General features: G+C 34.6%; 1 protein-coding gene across 1 annotated transcript in view; it reads right to left on the bottom strand.

Moving 5' to 3' along the window:
• The window catches only part of CDH12 (cadherin 12), a 223,519-nt gene that overhangs the window by 117,833 nt on the left and 80,977 nt on the right, over window positions 1–24,709 (bottom strand). The window contains exon 3 of the mRNA XM_039714778.1: window positions 5,181–5,475. Coding sequence (XP_039570712.1) covers window positions 5,181–5,475 — 295 coding nt within the window. The remainder of the gene's footprint in view (window positions 1–5,180; window positions 5,476–24,709) is intronic.

Below are 24,709 nucleotides of genomic sequence, written 5' to 3'. Positions count from 1 at the left end.
GGAGGGGCTGCAGACAATGCTTGCAGACAGATTATGCTGTCAGTTATCTGTTCATGAGCATACATAATGCCATTCAAAAGTACCTCTGGTCTCAATGGATTCCCAAAGTAATATCTTCTGCAACAGCCTGGGTAAGATTTTGGAAACCCTTAAAAATATATTGCCAACAGCTAGGAATCTATATCAAAGGCAGGCTCATTCAGCATTTGCTCCAATGCCTTATAGCCCTTCCTTCCCCATCCCCTGGTCACTGTAAGCTTCAGGCTAAACTCAGGCACACAGTGCTAAGCTGAGCCAAACCAGAGCGCAGGTTATTACCCACCACTTCACCAGGTTAATTTTCTACATGTTGTAATTCTTGCACATGTAACTACATGGATGGATATATTAAACATATGTTCCATTTGTGGATATATTAAACATATGCTCCATTTGTGGATGTATATATATGCTCCGTTGTCAATGTTCAAATATAAGCCAATGTTTAAATAAAAGCCAATTAATATTCATTCCAGAAGGAAAACTGCTAGAAAATTTATAGAGACTATTTTCACACTGACAGTACCAACTGGAAGCAAATCCATAAGTCTCTTCAGGTAGCTGCTTTGCACCACTGAGGAACACAATAAAACTAACCTGACATCAACTTTTTGTTATCATTGACCATCTTAGTCTGCCGTGGTGATCTGGAGTTTGTAGAGTCCCATCTAATCAATAAAGAGTTAATGTGGTGGAAAAGTATGAAAAGAAATTGTGTAAGAAAGAACATATGGTAGCTGTATATTGTGGAATTGATGGGTTTAGTAGAGCCCTAGCTGGTCTATGTTTAAGCATAGAGGTACAATGCAAAGACCTTAGAAAACAATTAGGAGACTGTGACAACAGAAGTAATAAATTTGCTGTTAAAATCAGCATATTCAGTGAAAGAAATGCATACGAAAGCAAATGCATTTCTGTGCACATTTTTATGTATAAATATATAAAAATATATATGATAATATCTTTCCTTGAATGTGTGCTTAATGCTGCTATGCCCCCATTCTTAGTCATCTGGACTGATAGCTTTAATAAGGGGATAACCTTGGTTTAAACTCAGCTATATTTGCATGCTTACGTCAACTGTATTGCAACAGAAGCTGGCACAGCTGCCAGAAGCAACAACACAGTTGATTAAACTATACTTAAGGAGAACATGTTTTGCTAATACAAACTTAAAAATGGAGATATTAGGGCACCCTTTTCAGTTCTCATAGATAAATCCATATTTCTTCCTCATTCTATTTTGGGACCTATATTAAACCAAGAAAATATTTCCAAATAAAGATATTGCCAAACCAATTCAATATCAAAAAAAAAAAAAAACCAATACAAAAAACCCCATAATAAAACGCCACAACCAACATTAGGAGTTCAGCTCTTAAGCTTTTATAAGTCTCTCACTAAGCATAAGATAACAGCATAGCAATCTATGTTCTTAAAATATTTGTTCTGCATTGTAATTTGACTCTATCTGCTGAATATTTTTTTTTTTATGGGAATTTCAAATAGTTTGTAAAATAATTTTAAAAAATAATAATAAATAAAATAATTTTCCAATAGTCCTTTAAAAAATAAAATCTTCACAATAAAGTATTCTGCACCCCATTTATCATGTGAGCAATACAATGTCAACTTTGGAGGCACTGATATCCTTCCACTACAGTGTGGAAGCTGTGCCCACTTTGGAACTATCAGAAGCACTGGAAATCACAGATGGGTACAGCAGCCTGCATGTTACAACAGTTGGTAACCCGAGGGGCTTTTCAAGAGATCTTTCTTGTTTATGGCTGTGATTGACTTTCCTCTCCATCATACAAGAACAGATTACAGTGCATGTATGGAAAGAGCAAGGCTGGCTGTCCATTCAAATTTTGGCATGAAATAGGTTTGCGTCCAACTTGTATTGGGTAAATGTCCTTCTAATTTTTTTTCTTGAGAACATATGAAGGAATTTGGCTCCTGGTTAGGAAGGCACCACTAGGTAAAAATAGCATCCTAAAACTATCTCTTCAGGAAAAGAAAAGCATATATTTAGTACCTTTTTAATGAGTGATATAAGTTAAGAGGAAAAACAAGTACAGAAACTGTAGAAGAAAATTCAATCTGCCCTCAATGTAAATTTGAAGGGAAAAAGTAAACTTCCACCTATAATATGCATGGAAAGTTCTAAGAAAATCTACTGTGAAAAACACAGCTATGACAGGTATATCTAAGTAGTACCTCTGTGCAGAAAACCAGAACTTGAGAATGACATGAATTTTCTTCTTTTTTTGCACTAATTCTAGTAAAAAGTTACCAAGGTCCAGTTGATGTATGATTTTATTATAACACTGTAATTGTAACCCTGATTCCAGAGGCGAATGCTATGGCATTATTTCAGCCATTCCAGATTTAGCAATAGCAATTATTAGGAAGTCTAGAGACATTATAAAACTGAGAACCATGTAGCCATGACAATTTCTAGAAAGTACAATTACTGATAATATTACAAATAACCTTGGAATAAAGTACCAAACTGGGTAAAACTTTGCATGCAAATGTCATGAAACAATAAAAGCCTGCAAGTCACCAGTCACAAAAGCTTGTCAGGCTCACATAAGAGACTAGTAAGGGTTAAAAATATAGTGTTTCAGCGAATTTCCCACAACTTCCCAAGAAATATGTGCATGAGTGCAGTTTATAATCAACACTATTTTAAAACTAGAGTAAGTGAAATTTTGAACATTTGGTATTTAAAAAGTGGCAACTAGAAAATAAAATTGTTAAAAAAAAATAAAAGGATGAGAGGAAGAGTTTATCTGGGTTTTTTCCTAAGCCAAGACAACCATATGCTGCACCAGCTGAAAAATCAAAGTGATTTTCAATGTCAGCCTCAGGCACTGGTAGGTCTAAGCATCTCTAAAGGTGCAACTAAATGGTACTGATGATAGAAAGGAGTAGTTTTAGATCCTCTGAGAAATCAGTGCTTACATAAGGAAGGAAAAACAGATAAAGAGAACAAGAGAATAGCAAGAGAGAAGGCACAATCTCCTAGTACACTAGGAGGACAAGGCATTTCTTCATATTTTTGCTGCAAGACAACCCAACAGCAAAAATTATCTGCTTTGGTAGCCACTAATTGAAGTTTAGGCTTCCATTTAGGGAACTTGCCTTGCCTTTTCTGATCAATTTTCATCCATATTTTATTTTTTTTAATAGAAGAATAGATATAGTGAATGTGACTGAATAAAGAGAAGACCATGAGGATTTATTTTTGCCATGGTACATACTTCTGTTTTTCTCAAGGAGAATAAATTGAAAAGCATTTCTTTTAAAATGCTGTATGCATGTCACAGCATGCTCAGTTGTATCTAATTTAGTCATGTAACTCCTCATCCATGTAAAAGCCACCAATGTATGGCACACCTCGAAGAGTATTTCATATGAAGTAAAAGTTCTGTTAGCATTTAATTTTCTTCACACACATATGTAAGAAAATAACAAAGAAATATGGGGGAGAACAACAGAGTAAGGGAATGAATTTAGGCATTGTGTTCTTCTGTGCTAACACCATCACTGGTGTTCATTTTGTCTTTCTGACAAGGTGTGAAACACAATTTCACTACCAACCATAAGTTCACCAGTGAGAAACGTTATTCTGAATTTGCCACAGACACAGGTATCAAAATGTAACAAATGGTTTTCATCTATACATAATAAACTGTAAGTAATATTATTATGCATCTCATTAGGGGAAAAAATAGTGCACCTGTATTGTGAATCTACAGACAGTCCTGTAGGTGACTATAGTAATTGCTTCTCAACACTTCTATAAGATTAACATGATCATCTCTATATGTCTACTCGCATCACATATTATCACATTCTATCACATTCTATTGCTCCTTGCCACAAAATTTAAGATAATACCTCACTAATTCTATGTAGCAACTTGTGTAGATAGCTAGTCACCTCCTAGATTGACTTTAAAAGTGTCAACATCTGAGGCGCATAGCTTAAGGGGAACAGTATCCCTCTTCCACTTCAAAGTCAGAAAACTTCCAAAACTGTTAACAATTACCAGGAGTATTAAATGGCTGGTACTGGCTTGTGAAGTACAGGGAAAATGCAGTTTAGGAGAGAGAAGAGCAATAAGCTGGAACTAGCACTGGGAAGTTAAATGACTCCCAGCCCAGAACAAATTAATTTCTGGTGCCTGCAGGGATGCAATCTGGCAGCAGGACACAAACACTGTGCTTATGTTGCAAACACACTGCTCAGGACCACTGCAGAATCAGCCATCAGGAAGAGACCAAAAGGGCCCATTCAGCCTATTCTCCTGCTCCAAAACAGGATCAATGCTCTTTATGTCATTCTTGGCAAATATCTGTCATGTTGTGAAAATTCTTCAACAAAAACCTGTTCCAGTACTTCAGTATCATTACTGCAGTCCACCTTTCTGTGAAAAGAAAATTACTCTGTCCTCTGTACACTAAGTTTTTGAAAACTTATCATGTACGCAGGCAATCTTTTTCTCTTTTTTTTTTTTAACTTAGGAGTCTGATGCACTAAAGATTTTTTTGGATGTTAGGTTTTTGATAGCTTGAGCCACTCTTGCAGTCTCTCATTCTTGCATTGTGACCAAGGCAAGGGCAATAGTTACTCTGAGCATGCAATGTATAACAGGAAAAAGAATTGTCCCCTAATGCATAATTAGGAGATCATGCAAGTGCTGTAGGAGTTTAAGAGCCACAAAGACAAAACCATTTAAAAGACAAGATGCTTTACTGTAAACAGACAATCTCAATTTTTCCAGCAAACAACAAATGTAAACTAGGAAGAAAGAGGAATGCACCACATCATGTGACATAACAGGTTTGGGGTTAGAGAACCCCTGGACCTTAGCATATATATATATAGTTATTTTTCTAACTCATCCTACCCTCAGAAACATCACAGGTACTCATATTGCTGAAGAATAAGTTTCTAAATAAACAAAGCTAAAACAAAACTGTAATCTAGGCACAGAATAATAGAAACATTTCTAATAATAAGTTTTCAAACTCTTTTTTTCATTTCATCCCTGTTTCAGCAAGAAAAGTACTCTGAGGCAATTAAGTAATATGCAATTAGTTATCAAGCATTTACAGCTTCTTACTCACCCACTGGTGACATTTCTGGGACACTGGCAACATAAGGCCCATCCAGAAACCTTGGCTCATTATCATTAATGTCCTGCACTTTGATGATGAACTCTGATTCAGGCTCTAGTGGTTTCTTGGTGTCAACATCCACAGCCTGAGCCCGGAGTGTATAGAAAGGTTTTTCTTCTCGATCTAGGCTCCTTATGGCATGAATGTCTCCCGTGGTCTCATCAATGGTAAAAACCGTGCCTGCACCATCTCCTGAAAGGGTATATTTAACAGTGCCGACTCCCTTGTCCAAGTCAGAATGAAGCTGGAGAAGAAAAAGAAGAACAAAAGAGAGGACAGAAACATTAATAGCTTTTGCTAGGGTGGACAGGTTTTTTTTTGTTGGGTTTTTTTTTTTAATGTAATAAAAGACTTTGGAGGAACCAATTTCCTAAGTCCTTAACTATCTCTAAGTGCATGGAAAAAATGTGGGTAGTATCTTATGCAACTTTTACTCCTATCTAATACAGCACAGACTTGCAGCAGTTCAGTAACTAAAACTACAATGAAGCAGGGCTTCCCATTTTTTATAAACTGAAATTTAAATCCAAGCACGTAAAATCACCCATAGCCACATCAAACAAATGTGAGATGACATGAGAGAGTGTCAAAAGTTTCCACAGGCATTTTTCTTTCAGAGAACAAAAAAGGAAATATCTAATTATTTCAAGAGCAAGAGCTTGATGGCATCGGAAACTCAAAGTCAAACTTGGTTAAAAAAAAGAAAACATACACCTTACGATTACAGTAAATGCTAAACAGAACTAAAATTACTGCCTTTTACACAAATAATTGATCCCTTACTTTTGAATTTTCAGAAATAATCACACTGCAGACTGTGAATATAGGAGTTTCTTGCTCATTTTGAAAGAGTACAGAACTCAATATTTTCTGCCTTGAATACCAAGATACACATTTTTTTCTGGCCATTACTCTGATGAATCTCTAGTTATAATTTAAAAATAAAATAAAAAACTTTAATTCAACTTCTTGGATGTTTTGTCCCTTTATTCAGTGTCTATCCTACAATAAAGTGGCCTTAAACATTATTTTAAATACATGGTGCTTTTAAATCCAACTACAGTATGATGAACTTCTTTCTCAGATGCCTTTACCTGCTCCATACTCATCCTTTAACTATATCTAAAAGCTTTGAAAATATACACAAGGTTACACCACTGATGCTGAAATAGTTTTTAAAATATTCGTCCACTTTTCCCATCTAATGAGGACTAAAAATCTCTTCTATAATGGCCACCAGTCAGAATGGAGTTTTCAAGAGTGAATTCTCCGAAGCTGAATTGTAAAGCGATTATGGGTATAGACTTTATTTACATGATGTACTGCCCAAGGTGAAACACAATAGAGGAAACATGGGATATAAAAGGAGATTATGTAGAAAATGAATTACTGAGAAACTAAATGGTTTTGGTAATGGGGCAAGAAGCTAAGCTACAGAAAAGGAGTTAAAGGTAATTACTAACATTTATAGCTATTGACTTGAAATTGAAAATAGGTCCTTGTGACTGTGGAAGAGGTCATGGTTTGTGGCACAGAGAGAACACAAGCTTAGTGTCTTCTTGTCTACATTTTCCATCTCATCATTCTTGCTCAGCAAATATATTAATTTCTGATCTTTCATCTAGCTGCCCCCCACATGTGATTTTAAATTATCTCTCCAGTTCAAACTAAAGTATTTTGCTTCCAAGGTGTTAAATATTTCCTTTCTTGAAAAATGAAAAGATTATGTAGTCTGAGATAATTAATGTCAATTTCTTCCTTCTTATTTTAATTTAAATGGCTCAAAATTTCCTGCTGTTTCATTACACTCTGCTAAGTAAAAACTTGGTATTTTCCTTCCATTATCATTTGGAAGCGTAGAGACACACATCAAGAGAAAAAAATAATAAAAATAATGATGAGAAGTCTTGAAGAAAAAAAAAGTTAGAACTTTTTAGAAGGAACCAAACAACTGTTTTAGTAGTATCCCTATATTAAATAAAATTTGTTTGGGCTTCATTGTGAAGATTACCTTGATGAATATTCCTGGAAATAATAATATCACAGAGCAAAATAATGCAATTATAAAACAGGAATTTATAAGCAGGAAAGAATGACAAGATTACTCCCATCTCTTGTCATTGGATTTGGCACTAAAGCTGAGATGGTTGAGTGTGTTTCTGATTGGCAGCTGTAGGTTTTGTGTTTAACTAGTAACAAATGAGGCTGTATTGCATGGCTTATCTGAGCCCTTGGATTGTGCTAGAGAGAATCAATTACAGTTCCTTTTCATAGCTGGAGAAAAAGCAGGAAAAGCAAGGGCTCCCAAGACGAAGGAAGACTGAAATATAAAGACTAGACTAACATAGGTTTTTTTTCCAAAAGGTATTAGAGAAAAAAGATTTACAGCTGGTAGGAATAGCAATTCTACAGTTGCAGATTTATTCACAGGGCTTCACAAGTATCACTCATCTAGTACAACCTAGGAACCATTCCACCTTTTTAAGTAGAGCTGCAATGCTCTGCATTAGCTGGGATGTGTCACGTTGTATTTATTCACCAAATCTGCTGATTTTGACATAAGCTACCTAGATGACATTGCAGGACATTGTGCGAATGCCTGCTTATTTGTAACTCACACCAACCTATGCAATTTGTGGGTCAATTCAACATTATGTGGTGTCAAATTACTGCACATTATGCAGTGTCAAATTACTACAGGGGAACAGCTGATTTATCACTTTAACATTAACTAAATTTTCCATCAATAAAGGGGATGCAAAACTTAGATTCAGATGCAAGGATGAAGAGCAAGAAGCTAGCATTAGCTGTATTTACACAACACTAGGAAATAATCCTGACTTTCAATGCCTGAAATTTTCCAGAAAACAGTTTGGGCTAAAGAATAAGTGCTTGCTGCTGTGTCTTGATTTATGTGCTACAAGCTCTATTGCACTGGAAGAAAAGACATTTATCTTTTTGTGCTGAAGAACAAAAGATTTGTGAGAGACTAGTTTTTCTGACACTGTGTCCACAGTAACTTTGGGGTTGTATCCCATTTCACCTTCTTGCTCGCACTTATTTTCTAATTCTTGGTCTTCTACAATTTCAGTAAAATTAAACGGCAAGAGACCAAGTGATCAGATATTACCTACTTCCATCCCCACAAGGTATTTACAATCCAGAATCACCTGAATTTACTGCAACAAGGTTGTACAAATTATTTCATTCACAAAGGTTGTCTTAATTTTATGTTTTCCCTATAAACCCTGAATATTAAAAATGCAGCAGAGGATTGGAAATGTGATGGATTATTTCTATCTTTGCTAAAATCTACTCTTGTATTCTCTACTATATAAGGAGCACAGTTTAGAGTCAGATCTTTGGGCAAATCTACCCCAAGTGTAAAACTAATAATTTCTTGCAGCAAAACTCTGTTAGTGCAGAAAATCATGAATATTTTTCCATGATGGCAGAAAAAGACATATAATTCCATAATTCTTGCTAATGTGTAAAAACAATAACACATATGGCAAAAGAAATGACTGATTTAAAAAAATAAAGTATGAATAATATGATGGAGACTATTGTAAGATACATTGCATAAATCTATGCAGAAATTATGGCTGTGTTTTTGAATCATATCCAGTACCAGATGCCAGACTGAGTCAGTCTACAAATCCATGTGATCTAGCAATCTGCTTCAGTCTGTAACGAGCTGAATGATAGTTTGCTTCAAAGAGGATGAAAAGTTGGTAATAACTCTTTACTAGCACATCTGGGAGAAATTATTTATTCAGTTTTTCTGACAGTTTCTAGCAAGAAGTATGATTGTTTGTATTTTAGCAATAAATTTAGATCTTACTGCTTCAATAACTCTGTTATCAGCTCTGTGCCACTTCAAGAATTCATACACCTGCACAAATAATTTCAAACCACATGAAAGACCAGTAAAAGTGTTAAGTAATGTACTTCAAGAATGGGTCTATACTCCTAGGTAAATTGAGCATTACAGGAGTATAGATCAGATGTATTTGTTCCTCAGTATCCTGCAGTGCTGATTTTCTCTTCAGTATCCTATTCATCTGATCCTCAACTGTTCACTTTCTCTTTTCTTAAATACTTCTATGACTTCTATTAATGCAACTATTTTGAAAGCCAAATGTATAAATTCACATACATAGGTAAAGAAATTGGTAGCAAAAGAGGCTTTAAAAATTACAAGATAGTCTACTTTAAAATGAAGCAATCACTATACCCCCACAAATCATGCCAGAACAAGGGCTATGACATCTGCCAGGATTGCTGTGAACTTAATTTCACATCAATACAAACATTGAAAGTTGTTGTATGAGGTGACATCTTCCCTTTCCACATTTCCCAGATGCCAAGGAATGTTTAAAACCCCTAAACTAATATATTTACCCTATGATACATTCTGAGATTCTAGGTCTTATTCCATTGCCAATTTCACAGGATGAAAAAAATCAGAAATCACTGTCCCATGTATTTGTTACTATTAAATCAGTTAAAATGCTACATTGCAGTGCATATCTGGACTAAAAAAATGATAAATGTTTCAGGGTATTAAACATTCCTTGCCTGCACAACAGTATTAATCCCACATCTGTATCTTTACATCATTTTTCTTTATGTGATATATTTTAGGACTTTACTCCATTATTTTCTCTTCCTGTGTCTACGCCCAGGTATCACTATTCATTCTGTAGCCACCAGCCCCTGTACTTTCTTAGGGAAGATGTGCAATGAAAACTGTTTGAGAAACCAGAACATCCATTCAACTACAATCCTACCTAAGACTGAAAATACAGAATGGTAGACTGAACTGAGTAAAGGAAAAAAAGGCCATTTTTGTGCAGTTAACACAGACCCAAGCAGACCTATTTTGGCAGATGTCTACTGCAAGTGTCTGTTGGAACAAGGATAATACCCACTACAAGAGAAGAGGGTGTAAATGAGTCTTGCTACTTTCTATTTGGAAGGCTGCCCTTTTAAAATATAATTATTCTACACATATTTTCTCTTGGCAAGAACTCTATCATCTACACAGATTGCATAGCTTCTTTTTAAAACTGATAATTAGAATCTAATGTACTGCTTTCACACAAATGTATTTATTTCTTCCCTCTAAAAATACATAAACCTTGAAAATTTTCCTAAGATTCAAAGGGTATGGGGGTGGCAGAGACTTTAATTCAGGATATGGAAAAAAAAAAAAACCAAAACCAAAAAACAGTGTAATTGTTGCTAATCAAATCAAATCAAATGGCTTTTGTTTGTTTCCCTTTCCACCACACACACAACACTGCAGAGGACATTTAGGGATAAGGTCAAATCTGCTCACAACACAACCAGTGCAAATGTTTCCTGATCCCAAAAGTTTGGATTACCTAGGGCATCTTCTAAATAATAAGTTAACATTGATTAGTCAGGCAAGACTGCAGACTAAAGCTTGTGTTGAGAGGAGTTAGGACACTACTACAAATGGGTCAGATGCATGACAATAGTTATGTGGAAACAAGGAGCAACTAAAATCACAGAATCAGAGAATCCTTGAGGATAAAAAAGACCTTTAAGATAGCTGAGTCCAACTGCAAAATCATGGGGTAAATGAAAGGTGAACAAAAGGAAAAAAGATTTATTTTTTTAAAGGTCATTTGGAAAAGAACAGTTTTCAAAGCTGAAAATTATTTGTACTAGGAAGAGGTGTCTTTTTATTAGCTTTGTACAGGCCTTTTATAAGAGACTCCTATCTGTGAGCTGGCTGTCTTAGTACTATGAATAATTAAAAATGTCAATTGAAGGATACATATGTGTGTGTGTGTACACATATATATACAAAAATTTAAAACATATTATTTGAATTAGTAAGCTGTGTGTATCTTATAATCATGGTTAATTTTCTTTGTCCTGTTTTTTATGTTTAGCAAAATATCTGCTTTCAAGAATTGACATTCTTCTGACTACTTTTTGAAAAAATAGTAATAAACAACACTATTCTGCATTTTGAAATATCTTCTTGTTCAAATTTGATTAGAATAAAACCTTATTCAACAGCAATTAAGTAAAAAAGAATTTATACTCTTTTTTAAAAATAAAGATGAGCTTTATTAAAATTAAAGCACTTATTATCCAATTAAATAAAACATTATCTTCTTCTATCATGGGGATTTAGTCTAAGCGCACTAAGTCAGAACAGACTTTTTCAATAATGAGTGTGGTTGTCAGGTAGTAAGATGATGGCAAATGAGTCATTAGAAAGGAATAAAAACAGTACCTGAACTTCTCAGTTCAGATTAATCTTCATCTTTACCAACATGATGCACTTGAGGGGTTAAGGATTGTTATTTTTCTAATTCTTCTCTACATGAATATTTTTGTTGCATTAGTGGAATTCAATAGCAACGCTTCTGTAATCATAATGAAAAAACTCCCAATATGCCTTTGATGGAATGCCATATACATAGAAATATTGACCAATGAAAAATACTACGCACCAGTAAAACATTGAAAGAATAAAAATTCCTCAATAATGTCTTAATATCATTTAATTATACAAGTAATTATATATGTAATTTACAAGTTGCATAAACTTCTGATGATTATTTCTGCATCACCATTTCAGCTGGAGCTGATGCACATAGAAACAGTGTTTTGCTTTTCCTCTTCAACTTTAATGCAAGAATCAACATAAAAAGTAAGTTTTAAAATTAAATTATTCTTACTGATCTCATATAACTCCATGTTACAGTGTGCTCTGTGTGCACATGTTGATAGGTTTCAGTTCAGTTGTGTTGAATGTCATTTGAGAGAAATGTTCTGCAGAATGGTGACAGCCAATGCGAACTTCAATCTGTTGAGGTCTCTGGGTATAGTCAGTGTCAAGTAACAGCATAATCATAGGTTCCAACAACAAATTCCAGTATTGGCCATAAGACAGCAACAGGAGACAAAATTTGAGGAAATTTATCAACTTCCAATTTCTTCTTTAGCCAGCTCAATTTTATATATCCTTCCAAAGGATTATGAGCTACAATGTAGTGTGCAGCTGCTGATGACAGCTCAATGGAAAAGGATTCTACCATACTATTAATTTTTTATAATTTTATAATTTTTCAAAGTATTTAACAGGAACTGAGGAGGGGATTGAAAGTGAAACCTTCACAATCCAAAACCCTTAATGTATACATGGGAAAAGTGAGGTTGTGCCATGTACTGTCATACACAGATGCAGTCTTTTCTTTTCACTACTGTGCACCCAAGATCAGTGGTAAATAATCTTCTGGGTTGAAGGAGCCTGTGGAATACATCACCTGTTACTAATTAATGCATTTGAGCTGGCACCAGTAGGCCTGGTTTGAGCTACGCATGTGAAAGCACTGGTACTCCCGCTGTACCTGTACTCCTGCCTGGCTGGAGTCCCTGTGCTTAAGTCAGAGGATAATGTTGATGTTCAAAACTCAGAAATGAGGGAAGGGAATTTGCCACAAACAGAACTTTGGGAAAAATATAATCTAAGCTTTAGGCAAGAGATATTTGTATTCCTCTTCAAGACAACACTTACTCACTGATTCCAAAAATTAAATGAAGAAAAGACAGAATGACAATCAAATTCTAACTCTTGCTATTTAATTTTGCAAGATCAGCAAAATGTTCAATGGCATTGCTGTACTCAATTAAAACTGTAAGTATGAAGAGTGGTGATCTTTTGAGGTAGTAATTGCAGTATTTCTTTTTTGAAAGAAGAATCACTATCAGAATATCAAAAAGAGCTGCATCTCTCTACATAACACATACTGACACTAATACATTATTTTGCACTGTGTTGCCTGTTGTATCTCTTCTACAACACATATAAAAGATCAGTGCATGAAAATATTGATTATGCTGTATGAATAAATATAATAAAAATAGACACTAGAGACTTAAGAAGACTTTATGTGATTTTTTTTCAATCTAAACCAAAATTTCTAAGACACTTGTTAAAGGACTTTATAATTTCTAATGATTGTCTACTTATATTTATGAAGATAGTCTCTCTGCAGATCACCAGATAACCACTCTTCAGAACACTGAGAACAAGCAGGAATTTTATACTGCAAAGCCCCATTGAAATGAAGCTATTGGCAAGGTTAAAAATTTTCAGATTAGAATGAGATGTTTATACTCCTGAAATTATAAAATCTGTTTTCTTTTTAGGGTGTGTGAATGTGATCCTGTTTCTGTAAAATGATAGTCTATAGATGTCTTAAGCTGCAAGGTCTAAAATCCTGGCTAGTTACTTGAACTTTTCTATACAGAAAATACTATCATCATAAAAGGACGTGCTTTATTCTTCATCTCACCTAAAAGTTATGACATTATGAACTTGGTTTTTATTTGAGGTTTAATTTATGATGGAAGCTATAGCTACAGCCTGTCAGTTTGCATGAGATTTTTTTCTCTCACAGGAGTTGCCCTACCGATGGTAGTAGGAATATGTTGTGTGATAGGGAAGAAAGTGTAGGATGTGCCATTCAGTTTCTGAGGTGACAGACAAAAAGACAGCTGCTTGTTGACAACTGCCATGCTGCTGGAAGAGATCTTGACTCTGAGAAGCTTCCCACTCCTTTTCTTGGTGGTATTCATTTCTCCACCCTAAACATCTGGAGCTAATTGAATTCCCCTAAAATTCTTTATATAAGACTGTCCCATCTAGTTAGAGGATTTGAATAGCTGACTTTTGTAAGCCTGGTTATTTTCAAATCAATTATAGAAAACTCAAATTACCTGCTAGAGTTGCTCTTCTGAGGGGGGGGGGGCAACCTGTATGAGGAATGGAAGCTGTGAGGCAGCACACATTTCTATACCACAGGTGCAGCTAGGATAAAAAATACATCTCCAGCTATGCAGTCATAAATATCTACAGGCAAAGTAGTCACAAAGTAATTATCTCCTACCATTCATCAAGGCCTACCATAGAAAACCCTAGCTGGGGGTTAGCTGACCTCCATAGGCACATAAAGTTTTGTGTGTGACCACACACAAAGTGAACCCCAAACCTGAATGGCTTCCTGAATGCAAAATATCCAGAGTTAACCTCTCTGTAAAGTCAAGGGCTCAGTATCATTCCTAGAAGTGTACCCTAATTAGGCTCCCTAAATGAGGTTTATGCTACTTCAAGAAGTCACAATTTCATCACATGCAGGGGCATGAAAGGGCATTTTATTATACAGACTCTCATTGCCTTACCTATTAGTCTAAATAAGCTGAAAATTTTCTGCATCCAAGACAGTAATAGAAATAATAATATCAACATTACTAATAAATACACAACTTTTAAGTACTTCAAAAAGGCACTCTGTCATAAACAAAAAATGACAGGTTCTTGCAGTTAAACATAAAAAGAAAGACTAGAACCATAGCAAACACATGCCTAGAAATGTGTGTTGAATGAGTATCAGTTTAAATCCATTGCATTTGGAAAGTTTAAAAGATTATAAACTGATTATAAAAGGTTATGCTTAATTTTATACTGATTGGAACCTTATTTAGCAAATACATCTGCTATTTTCTGATTTGTATCAGTGTGCCCTTCAAATCTAGCTGGAGCTTGAAAGGGTTTAGAGTAAAGGTCTACTAAAGCTGATGAAGATTTCTTCATTTTTATCCTTCCCTTAATTCATTTTTCTTTGGTTTTATCTTTTTTTTTTAATTGACCACCTAGCAAATGAATGTTAAAAACTCCCTTCCTCATGTATTTAAATTTCATGTTAAGTTAAATACAAAAAACTTGTTTCATAGATCACACTTGCTGTAAAGCTCTGTCAGTTAAGGTGTCTCTTTTTGTTCAATAATGATATACTAGAACAGGTAAGGAATGACAGAGTAGAAAGATTTTACCTCAGCCTGTCTATCACTGTGACAAGGCATACTATCATAAATGGTTTGACCAGTACTTTTACCTAAACAGGAAAGAAAATATCTCTAGTTCCATCACAGATGCGAATTATCTCTCTTCTTAGAGAGATAATTTTAAGGCATTTACAGGCACAGAATTTTATGAGTGAAATATGATATATTTAGAATTTTTAAACTCTTTGTCTTAAGTTGGCCCAAAAAAAAGTCAGGCAAACATTCATACTATAACACACAGAAAAAATTACAAAACAATCCAGCAAACATGAACAAATAATGCTTAATGTGCAAGGAATAGAAAGTACACCAAAAAAACTGAAAGAGCTCTTCTGTGCCCTATGCATCAATTCCAAGAAATCACACCCCATGAATAATGTTCTGGCTGCAAGATTTCCTCAGAACAATATTTTTAAAGGCTGTGTTATCACACAGCAGTGTTGATTTTCCTCAGATTCCAGAAGTAGCATAGGAAAGGGTTGTGCTGTATGTATTTTTTTCATTTTGCTGAAGCAGGACAGATAAGTGACATGCTGAATAGTTTGCATTTTTTTGCTAGCTTGTGACACAGGTTTTTGAGGCTTTTTTGTAAGGTTTGAGGTTTTGCAAAAATAAATAAACATTCTATTTTAGTGGGGTCTTTTAACTAATCAACATTTGCATGGGAGAAAAGTAGGTTCTTAAGACAAAGGCAAAGCATCAGATAGAGTTTGTTCTTCTGGCTTGGATTGTTTAAAACAAGAAGGATTTATATGGGACTATACAGAACTGAATCAAATCCCAGAAAGACTGTATATATTCTAAGTTATGGATACATTTATATTCCACATATTGTTAAGCTACAATGTGTAAGAATATTGGTATGCCTTCTTTTTAATAAAAATGTCACACCTATGTACTAACAAGTAAAAGAAAAATATCTTTCATAGCTCAAGGTTACATCATTTTTATTCAAATGGAACAGTGTAATTATAAATCTGAATATGATTGTCTCCGCTGGATTTTCCCAATTCAGTTTTAAGACAAACATGTTGAGTTTACATACAGTTATATGCTAGCCACAGCAATCACTTTCAAGATTTACTCATGTATTTAATGAACAAAGGCAAATATTCCTGAGAATCCATTGAGAGTACAATACAATAGCTAAAAACCTAGAAAGCTTTATAATTTGGGACAAAAAATTACCGTATGGTTGATGTAAGATATCTGTTTTCTATAGCTGTGGCTGTACTTATGTTTTATACTGATGAGATGGAAAAACAGCCACTTCTGCTGCTGCTATTGAGAGTGGAGAAGGAAGAAAAGATCATAGGGTCATTTTACCCCAGACAAAAGAGGGTGGGAAGGTTATTCCTACAGAGAAGTTAGAAGAAGCAGGAAATGAAGTAGAAAACTCTTTCTGGATAAGTTTGTATTCATTTTTTCTGACAGAACTGCTCATTGAAACAACAGAGATGTTAATTTGTTCCTATCTTGTATATAATTCTTCTAGAAGTCCTGGGAAAAATCAGCTAACAAGGACAAAATCTCTCCAGGGTCCAGGGAAGTGTAACTGTGTCCATAAAGCATAAGTCTTGGACTTTAGAAAGTCAATGGAAAAACTCCTGTTGTCTCCAATTTTATTCAGTAATAATTAGGGCCTTGCAAGCACTAGCAGAGTACTGTCCTGCAGAGTATTGGCAGGGTTCTCTCCTGCAGACTGAGAGTAAACATTTTCTTTTGTTTAAGTTCATGCACTTAGGGAAATTTTCTTTTCACCTTTAAGTTTTACCATACTAAAGATCTCAAAATGGAAACAACAGAACTTAGTTCTTCTGTTTGCCATGTCTCCTCCCTATACCTCCCACTCTTCCTTTTTCATTTTCCAGAACTTCAAATACCTCAAATAATAATATTTGATTGTTTCAAGATTCAGGGGTTGGACAAACTTTATAAAAAAATGCTTTTGCAATTTAACACTAACCTTTGTTAGGTAGACATTACTGTGAAATCCTTTCAGTGGTGTGAGAGTTAGTTGTGATGTGGCATGGCTTTTATCCATTCATGAATGTTTGCAGAAGTCAGGCTTCTTTCACTGACAAATATTGCAGCTATTGGTAGCTAAATTCACCTGCATTTGCAGCAGCTGTTAATTATGATCAAGGAAGTGATATTCACAAAGGGAACACATTTTAGCAATTTTCCTAAAAATATTCCTTTGGTATGATAAATGACACACGCCCTTTTTGAACATAAGAACAGACTTATCTATTAAATAATAATATATTCACTGGCTGTAGACCTTCTGAGCATCAAACATCATCTTTCCTTTGTTGTCTGCTTTTAAGTTTTTACAGATTTCATCATCTTGACACTTTCCAAATGTAGAAACGAGGACTGAGGAAAGTGTTTGTGCCTCCTTAAAAAGACTGTAAATATTTTACTTACTGAATAATAGAAAATCTCTATATAGTGAATAAGACACTTTAAGAAAATATACAGTCTAGTAGCATTAATTTTGATTATGCCTGAAAGATGAATGTATAGAATGAACAGGTAATTGCAGTTATTTACTAATGAATTTGTCAAAATTGAGCAAATTGGGAAAAAGAAGTTATTTTTGTTGCTTCCACTTTTTCAGGGAAAAATACTCTAGATATAAAATAATCAAATCTGTTGAAAACTAGCATTTTTAATTAAATTTTAAAAATTGAATAATAAAATATTTCTTTTCAGTGTGAAGTTGTTTGTCAGAAAATCTCATTTCTTTCAAGGATATGTGACGATGATTTGTCTTCTGCAGTGTTGATTTAATGAATCAGAATAGATTCAATGAGAAAACTACCTTATGAGCATATTCTCTTGTAAGTAGTGCTTACAGTAATTGAACAGTAATTCACCCTAGCATTGAGGCAAGTTGTATTTCCCTATCTCATTCAGGAGCAAGCTCTAAATACCAAACTATGATCATAGTGTGTGGCTGAGTGTAGGAACACAGCAGGTACAACCCCTAAAAATAGAGTCTGCAAGCATCCATGGAAAGCCTTGCAAAGATGTACTCTAGAACTGCACATTACTTATCTAGGTGGGAATAACATATAACTGCCAAAGCCCATATCCACAGCAGGGCACAGGTCTATTTAGAACAGCCACGTGCCCCACAGAGCTGATTGTATTAAAGGAATAAGGTTCTTAATAACTGAGTCTTATTTGACTCAATAAGGAGAGAAAAAGGCTTTATGCACGGAGCTTCCCACCTTCCCACCCCGACCTTCCACATCTGCACAGAGAAATAGCCATCCTTCTCGAGCTGCTATGAGATCTAATTTAGAGCAACACGCTTTACTCTAAGTTTTTTTAGAGGATGGCTTAGCAGAATGAGAAGAATACAGCATTCACTTGTAGTGAGCCTTTTTAAGCTTTCAGAATACATTTATCTCTCGTTGGCATCCAGCTGGCCTTGTTTTGAGTGCTGCAGAATTTTCTTTGAAAAAATCATATAGCAAAGACAGAAAAAAAAATTAAGCAAGATCAAGCTTTTGATTTACTACATGTGTGCCTCAAATGTACATATTTTTCATCTTAATGATACATTTTCTGGATACATTAATTGGTTTTGTGGGATGCCAAACACCTGTCACAATGAAATTTCATGCTATAAAATCATGAATAAACTATGTCCCAGCACACTTACAGCCATATCAGGATAATGTTCTTCTCTAAGAATTCAACTGAATACCAAATTTACTCTAAATATTCTTTTTAAATTCATAAGTTTGGTAAGTTTAGTAAGAAACACCAATAAATACCTTAAAATTCATAGCTACATCAAGATTTCTTTGCTAATTTGTTCATTAACTTAATAACCTAGTTAGACTAGGCTTAGCTTGATTATCAAGCCATTTTAATACCAATCTCACACAAAATAAAAATAATCTTAAAATTAGTTTAATTTAAATAACACTATTAAGAATAGGTGTTTCCATTAAAGGAATAACTGTAATCTGGAGCAATAGTTAGATACCTTTGTCATATTTTGATATATCAGCTGCACTGTACCACTAGTAGCAGTGTAGCATTTCTGACTTCCTGAAGCATCTATTTTGTGGACTGGGTTAGTACTGTGGACCCCTAGAAACAATTTTGGGTCTTGTATGACTCCTTTTTAACCAACACCATATGGTCGACTGTGGAATATGGGATCCTTTGGATTTTTTTTTCTTTTAAGAATTCAAATTTTGTCCCTGAGATAAACATACACAAATTCTTTCTTAAGTGTGAGATGAAGGTGAAATTTAAACTGTATTTTAGAAAAAAAATAATGGTATAATCTGAGGATGTCTCTTCAGTACATAAATTAAAAACTGATTTGATGCTGATTAACTTGCTCTCAAAAAAATTCTTCAGTATTTAAGCAAGTTTGCCCTCAACAGGCACTGGTTTTGATTTTAAGAAGAAGCAAAAATAAATATTTTTGGAAGACTGAAAACAAAATATACAGAGTAGTTCTCCAACTTTCCTGTGATCTGTGAATGTCATGACTTTGGTAGGCAGATGAATAGACGCTTCAGCCAGGCTGGGCTGTACAAAGCACAGCTAAGAACAGATACATGCTTTTCCCTGAAGAGGTTATAAAAGGCAGGTTACAGGTCTCAGGTGGAGGATATTTCTCCCATTGAGTGCAGTGCAACTTTCTAACATACATCTCTTCTCAGCACAGCAACATAAACGCACCAGAATCATTAAGGGAAGGTTGTAAGGGCCTTCCAAATGACTTCCCAAAGGGCAAGTAAACCACGGTTTTCCCAGCATTACTGGCTACATTTTGCAGGCTGATCCTGCTGTTACACCTATCTATGTCCCACAGGAAAAGTATGTGTGCCAATGCCGTGCCAGGGCAGCAGATACCAGCTCTTTCTCTACTTAGCCCGCAAGAACTCTGCATTGCCTGGCTGAACAGTACTGCCAACTGTGAAAAGAATGGAAAAGCACTTTTCCCTGTGAACTGGCAAAATAATAAACTAGTCATGGCAACAGCAAATTAGCAGCACATATCAGCACTGCAGGGTGTATATAGGATTTGTGTAGCGACACGCTGAGTCCCAGCAGTATTACAGACTTTGACAAAAGAAAGTTAATGATGTTCAGGTTCTACAAAGCCATGTTCATGTAAGAGCTACAGATGATAACTTTACATCAATTTTCAGAGAGCATTATCAACCCTACTTAGAGGAAGGGAAACAGACAAAGAAATAGAATGGTACAAAGAAGCCCAATGGTACAATTTGTAAACAGAATTCTGTGAAAGTGTACTGACTTTAATGGCAGTACTCAATTGTTCGGCTGCCTTCCAGCACAATAGTTGTAGATGAGTGTGAAGTTTGCTTTTCATTTAAGCCATAGAACCTCAAAAGTCAGAGAAATGAAGAGGAATAGTGTAATTTTATAGAACTTCAGCTAGGGGCACCTGAGAAATTATTGATCTTAGTAACTCCAGCTGAGTTAGTGAGAGAGAGAATAGAGAAACATCAGCTCTACAGAGAACACGAACTAAAGCAACTTGTTCTCCTTCCATATGAACCTGGCTCAGTTTGACGAAGGTTTAAGGTCAAAACCACTAAAGGTCAAGACTAGAAAACCAGAGGACCTATGAGAAAAAAATTTGGATTGTTTACCAGCTCAAAAGTAAATAATTAAATTAAGTTTCCCCAAGTGCATGTTTTACACACACAAACAGACACCCACAGATTGTCCATATGCTTGTTTTAGAGTAGTTCTTTTCCTGGTTAACATGGGAGGGAAAAATGAAAAATAAAAGAGAAAAGAAGGAAAATAAAGAAGACTGTGATCAAAGGTGTAAATTGCACGCATTACTAATGGATGTTGCAAAACAGTTAACAAATGTTTCCAAAAGAAAGGGCAAATTAATTTTACATAGCCAAGTATTTTAAAAATACACATTTTATGAGAACCTTAAAGGAAAAAAACAGATGGCATTTTAGACTGAGTTCTACATACAAGATTTCTCTATCACGGATTGTGAATTATGTATATATCCTTCTCATATCTTTTATATATAAAAAACGTTTTGAAATATTAATTTTCCTAGTTTAGAAAATATTACCATGAATATTTTCAGGAGTACATATTCAGAAGTACTGGCCTTCAGAGAAATAAAATAATGATAAGAGCATAAACAAGTATTTAGATAATTACTTATGTTCTTCATAACGCCTTGTATCATTTTTACACAAAAATCTTTATCTTGAAAAATTCAGTTTTCAGTTGGACTATTCTACTTATCTTTCCATTTAATAAAAATAATTGAACTACACTTCATTTTATCTTTCATTATTGTAGTGAAAAAATCTGGTTAAGTAGACCATCTAAAGTAAGCAATCATAACAATCATTTAAGATCAAGTCAAAATTTATTCAAATTGAAATATCTTGTTGAATTCAACATAAATTTGATCTATCGCATCATATTTTTGCTCTTGGTATGTTTTTCACAACATGAAAAGTAATGGGTGAATGTTCTAACACAGATAAGAACTAATCATAAAAAGATGACTTGGACAAATGTAACTTTTACTTGCAGATCACACAGAGACACATAGATGCACAGACAAGCAGCACCAAACTTGGAAGTTAATTTCTTCTAAATCAAGATTATTTTACACGAACAATATAAAGACTTATTTTTAGTAGCTAGATTTTTAATGATTGTAAGTCATGAAAGATATACACTACAAACTTGAATTTTTTACATAATCTGGTATGTAAGGACCATCAATATAAATATCACTAAAAGTTACTCCAAAATTGAGAGTATATGCTCATGCTTTATACTACTATTTCACATACTTCCCCACCTTAGTATATTAGCAGTATAAATCCCTTCTGCTCAGTAGATCATCTTAAAAATACTGGAAAATTTAACCAAAATTTAGGGAAAGATGGCTGACTAAATATGCCAAGGACTCATCTAGCCTTGGGTAGTATCTCTGTATATATTTTTTATTAGACACAAGCTGTACCTGTGTTAGCAGGTAATGTGAGCCAGTGAGAATGTTCTGTGGAATGAAGCAGCTGACAGAGAGGAATGATGCAGGCAATAAATGCACCTCAGGGTTTTCTGCTGTGAACAAAATCTCATCTGGTTCAGTGGACTAAGTGTCAATTCATGTAGTGCATCCTCTCAGCATTTTTTTTTATCGAGAAGTGATCTTGTTGTACTCTCCAAGACCTCTCCTGATGTGAACAAAACTACAGTAAGTCTGAATGATCAAGAGATTTGCCTCAAAAGTACCCTTCAAATCAGAATGAAAACACTCAGGAAGATTTGCCAGCTATCTGGTAACAATTCTGAAACATGGCTATGACTTCAGAATTTAGGAAGTATATATTCACTTCTTAATTTTGGAAGAATCATAAAGAATTTTTTAAGAAAGGTCCCATTGACTTTTTGGACACAGCCCAGGGAAGTGAATTTTATGTCTGCATTGTATCTTTAAGTAACGATATAGACCTCTGATTATAAAATTTGTGGTGGCATAAAGTAAAGTGAACTGGAATTTAACAGGATAAAATGAAAATTAACTTTAAAATCCCTGAATCTGAAAAAGAATTTCTGAAAAGGTTTTTCTTAATAAATTCTGTCAAAATGCGTGGGGTATTGACAACATTTAGAAATATTTCTTTATTTATTTTGTAGGCACTGTTTTAGGTTCATCTGGTCCTTTAGTGTATAACATTAATGAACATTAAGACTAAGAATGACTTTCAGGGTTCTATTAGATATTGTCATGAAAGAATATCAACAGCTTTGAAAAGTCCTTGAATAAATTTACTCATATTTATCTTTCTAATTTACTTTTTTTCCTACCGTTTGAGTTACATTACTAGAAAGTAACACTGCAGATAAATTACTGGAGCAAATAATTTCTGCCTACTTGTTTAACTCAGCATATGAATGGACTTGTACACCACCAACAAACATGAGAGTAGACTCCTCACAAACACACAGAATAAAAAAGCCTAGATATCAGGAAGAGGGATTTCACATAATGCCTTTTTTTGTCCCAGAAATACCATTTTATATTTTCACCAATAATACAAAATTATCTGTATAATGCATAAAATGTGATCAAATTCAGGACATATTATCTTGTATAGCCTATAGGAAAAGTAATGTCAATAGGCTAATTACTTATACCATTACTTTTTACAAGTTTTTAACCACTAATAATTCGAGATAATTAAAGAAAATCAGCAGCCTGTCAGAATTATTTAATACACTGAGGAAGCCATTACTTCAGAATCAGTCTCTGGGGCTGGGCTCCCCAAAGAAACATGTTATCAATCTATTACACGGAACACAAGTGAATACCCATAAAGCACGAGGCAGACAGACTGTTACAAACACAAGACTCTCGATTGCCTGTTTTGCCAGTTATTTTCTTAATTTTGTCGTCTATTGTGATGATCCATGAATACTGTGGGCTCATGAGGACTTGGCAGCATTGACCTTTAATCCCCTTCCCTCTTCCCCTTGAGCTTACTTTGCATTACTTTCTACCTTGCAGTTACAAATTTGACATTATTAATGTCAAGACTAGGAATGGACTTAGAAGCTAACTATTTAATCTAAAGAGCATTGCAGTGCTGGATGTAGGAAAATTTAATCAGTAATTCTTTATTTAATTTCCAGGTATGCAGATTTGCCCAGCTCCCTCTTACTGTGTCCTTCAACAGAGACACAACTGCCTACTTATCAATCCAGAAAATATCAAACTGTAAATACAAAAAGTCCCACATTTAACAAGAATTAGAAAAACCAGAAGGATGCATTTTCTAGTTTTTAAGGTTTCAATTTCATTTGTAAATTATTCAAGCAAATAATTCAGTCTTACTGTGCTTTGACTCCCTACTTAGGGAAGAGAGCTGCTACTTTCTTCTCTCACAGAGCCACTGCAAGGGTAGTGACTGAAACGTTCAGATGCCTAAGTGATGGGGCCCATAAAAGCATGTCTTTCAATCACTCTACTTTACAGACAGGTTAATAAGCAAAGAGGACAGGGCAATTAATTTTTTTTGGTAGGCTCAATTAGAATTTCTTTTTAGAAAGTGTTCCTCCAAAACAAAATAATGTGAGAATTCTTTTTTTTTTTTTTTTTTTTTTTTTTTTTTTGGGGTGGTTTTTTTTTTTGTGCTTTGACTCCCTACTTAGGGAAGAGAGCTGCTACTTTCTTCTCTCACAGAGCCACTGCAAGGGTAGTGACTGAAACGTTCAGATGCCTAAATGATGGGGCCCATAAAACATGTCTTTCAATCACTCTACTTTACAGACAGGTTAATAAGCAAAGAGGACAGGGCAATTAATTTTTTTTGGTAGGCTCAATTAAAATTTCTTTTTAGACAGTGTTGCTCCAAAACAAAATAATAAGTTAGACTTTTTTGTGTTTTTTTTTGTTTTGGTTTTTTTTTTGTTTTGGTTTTTTTTTTGTTTGTTTGTTTTTGTTTTAATTTTTAGTATAACTAAATTTACTACCCTGGGTAATAAAATTATGCTATATTTGATACCAGACTCACCTGGCAGAA

The sequence above is a fragment of the Passer montanus genome, unplaced genomic scaffold (genome assembly GCF_014805655.1).
Source record: "Passer montanus isolate IOZ18808 unplaced genomic scaffold, ASM1480565v1 scaffold31, whole genome shotgun sequence".
Taxonomy (NCBI): Eukaryota; Metazoa; Chordata; class Aves; order Passeriformes; family Passeridae; genus Passer; species Passer montanus.
The sequence above is the reverse complement of the archived record's forward strand: the minus strand, read 5'-3'. Positions and strand labels throughout refer to the sequence as shown.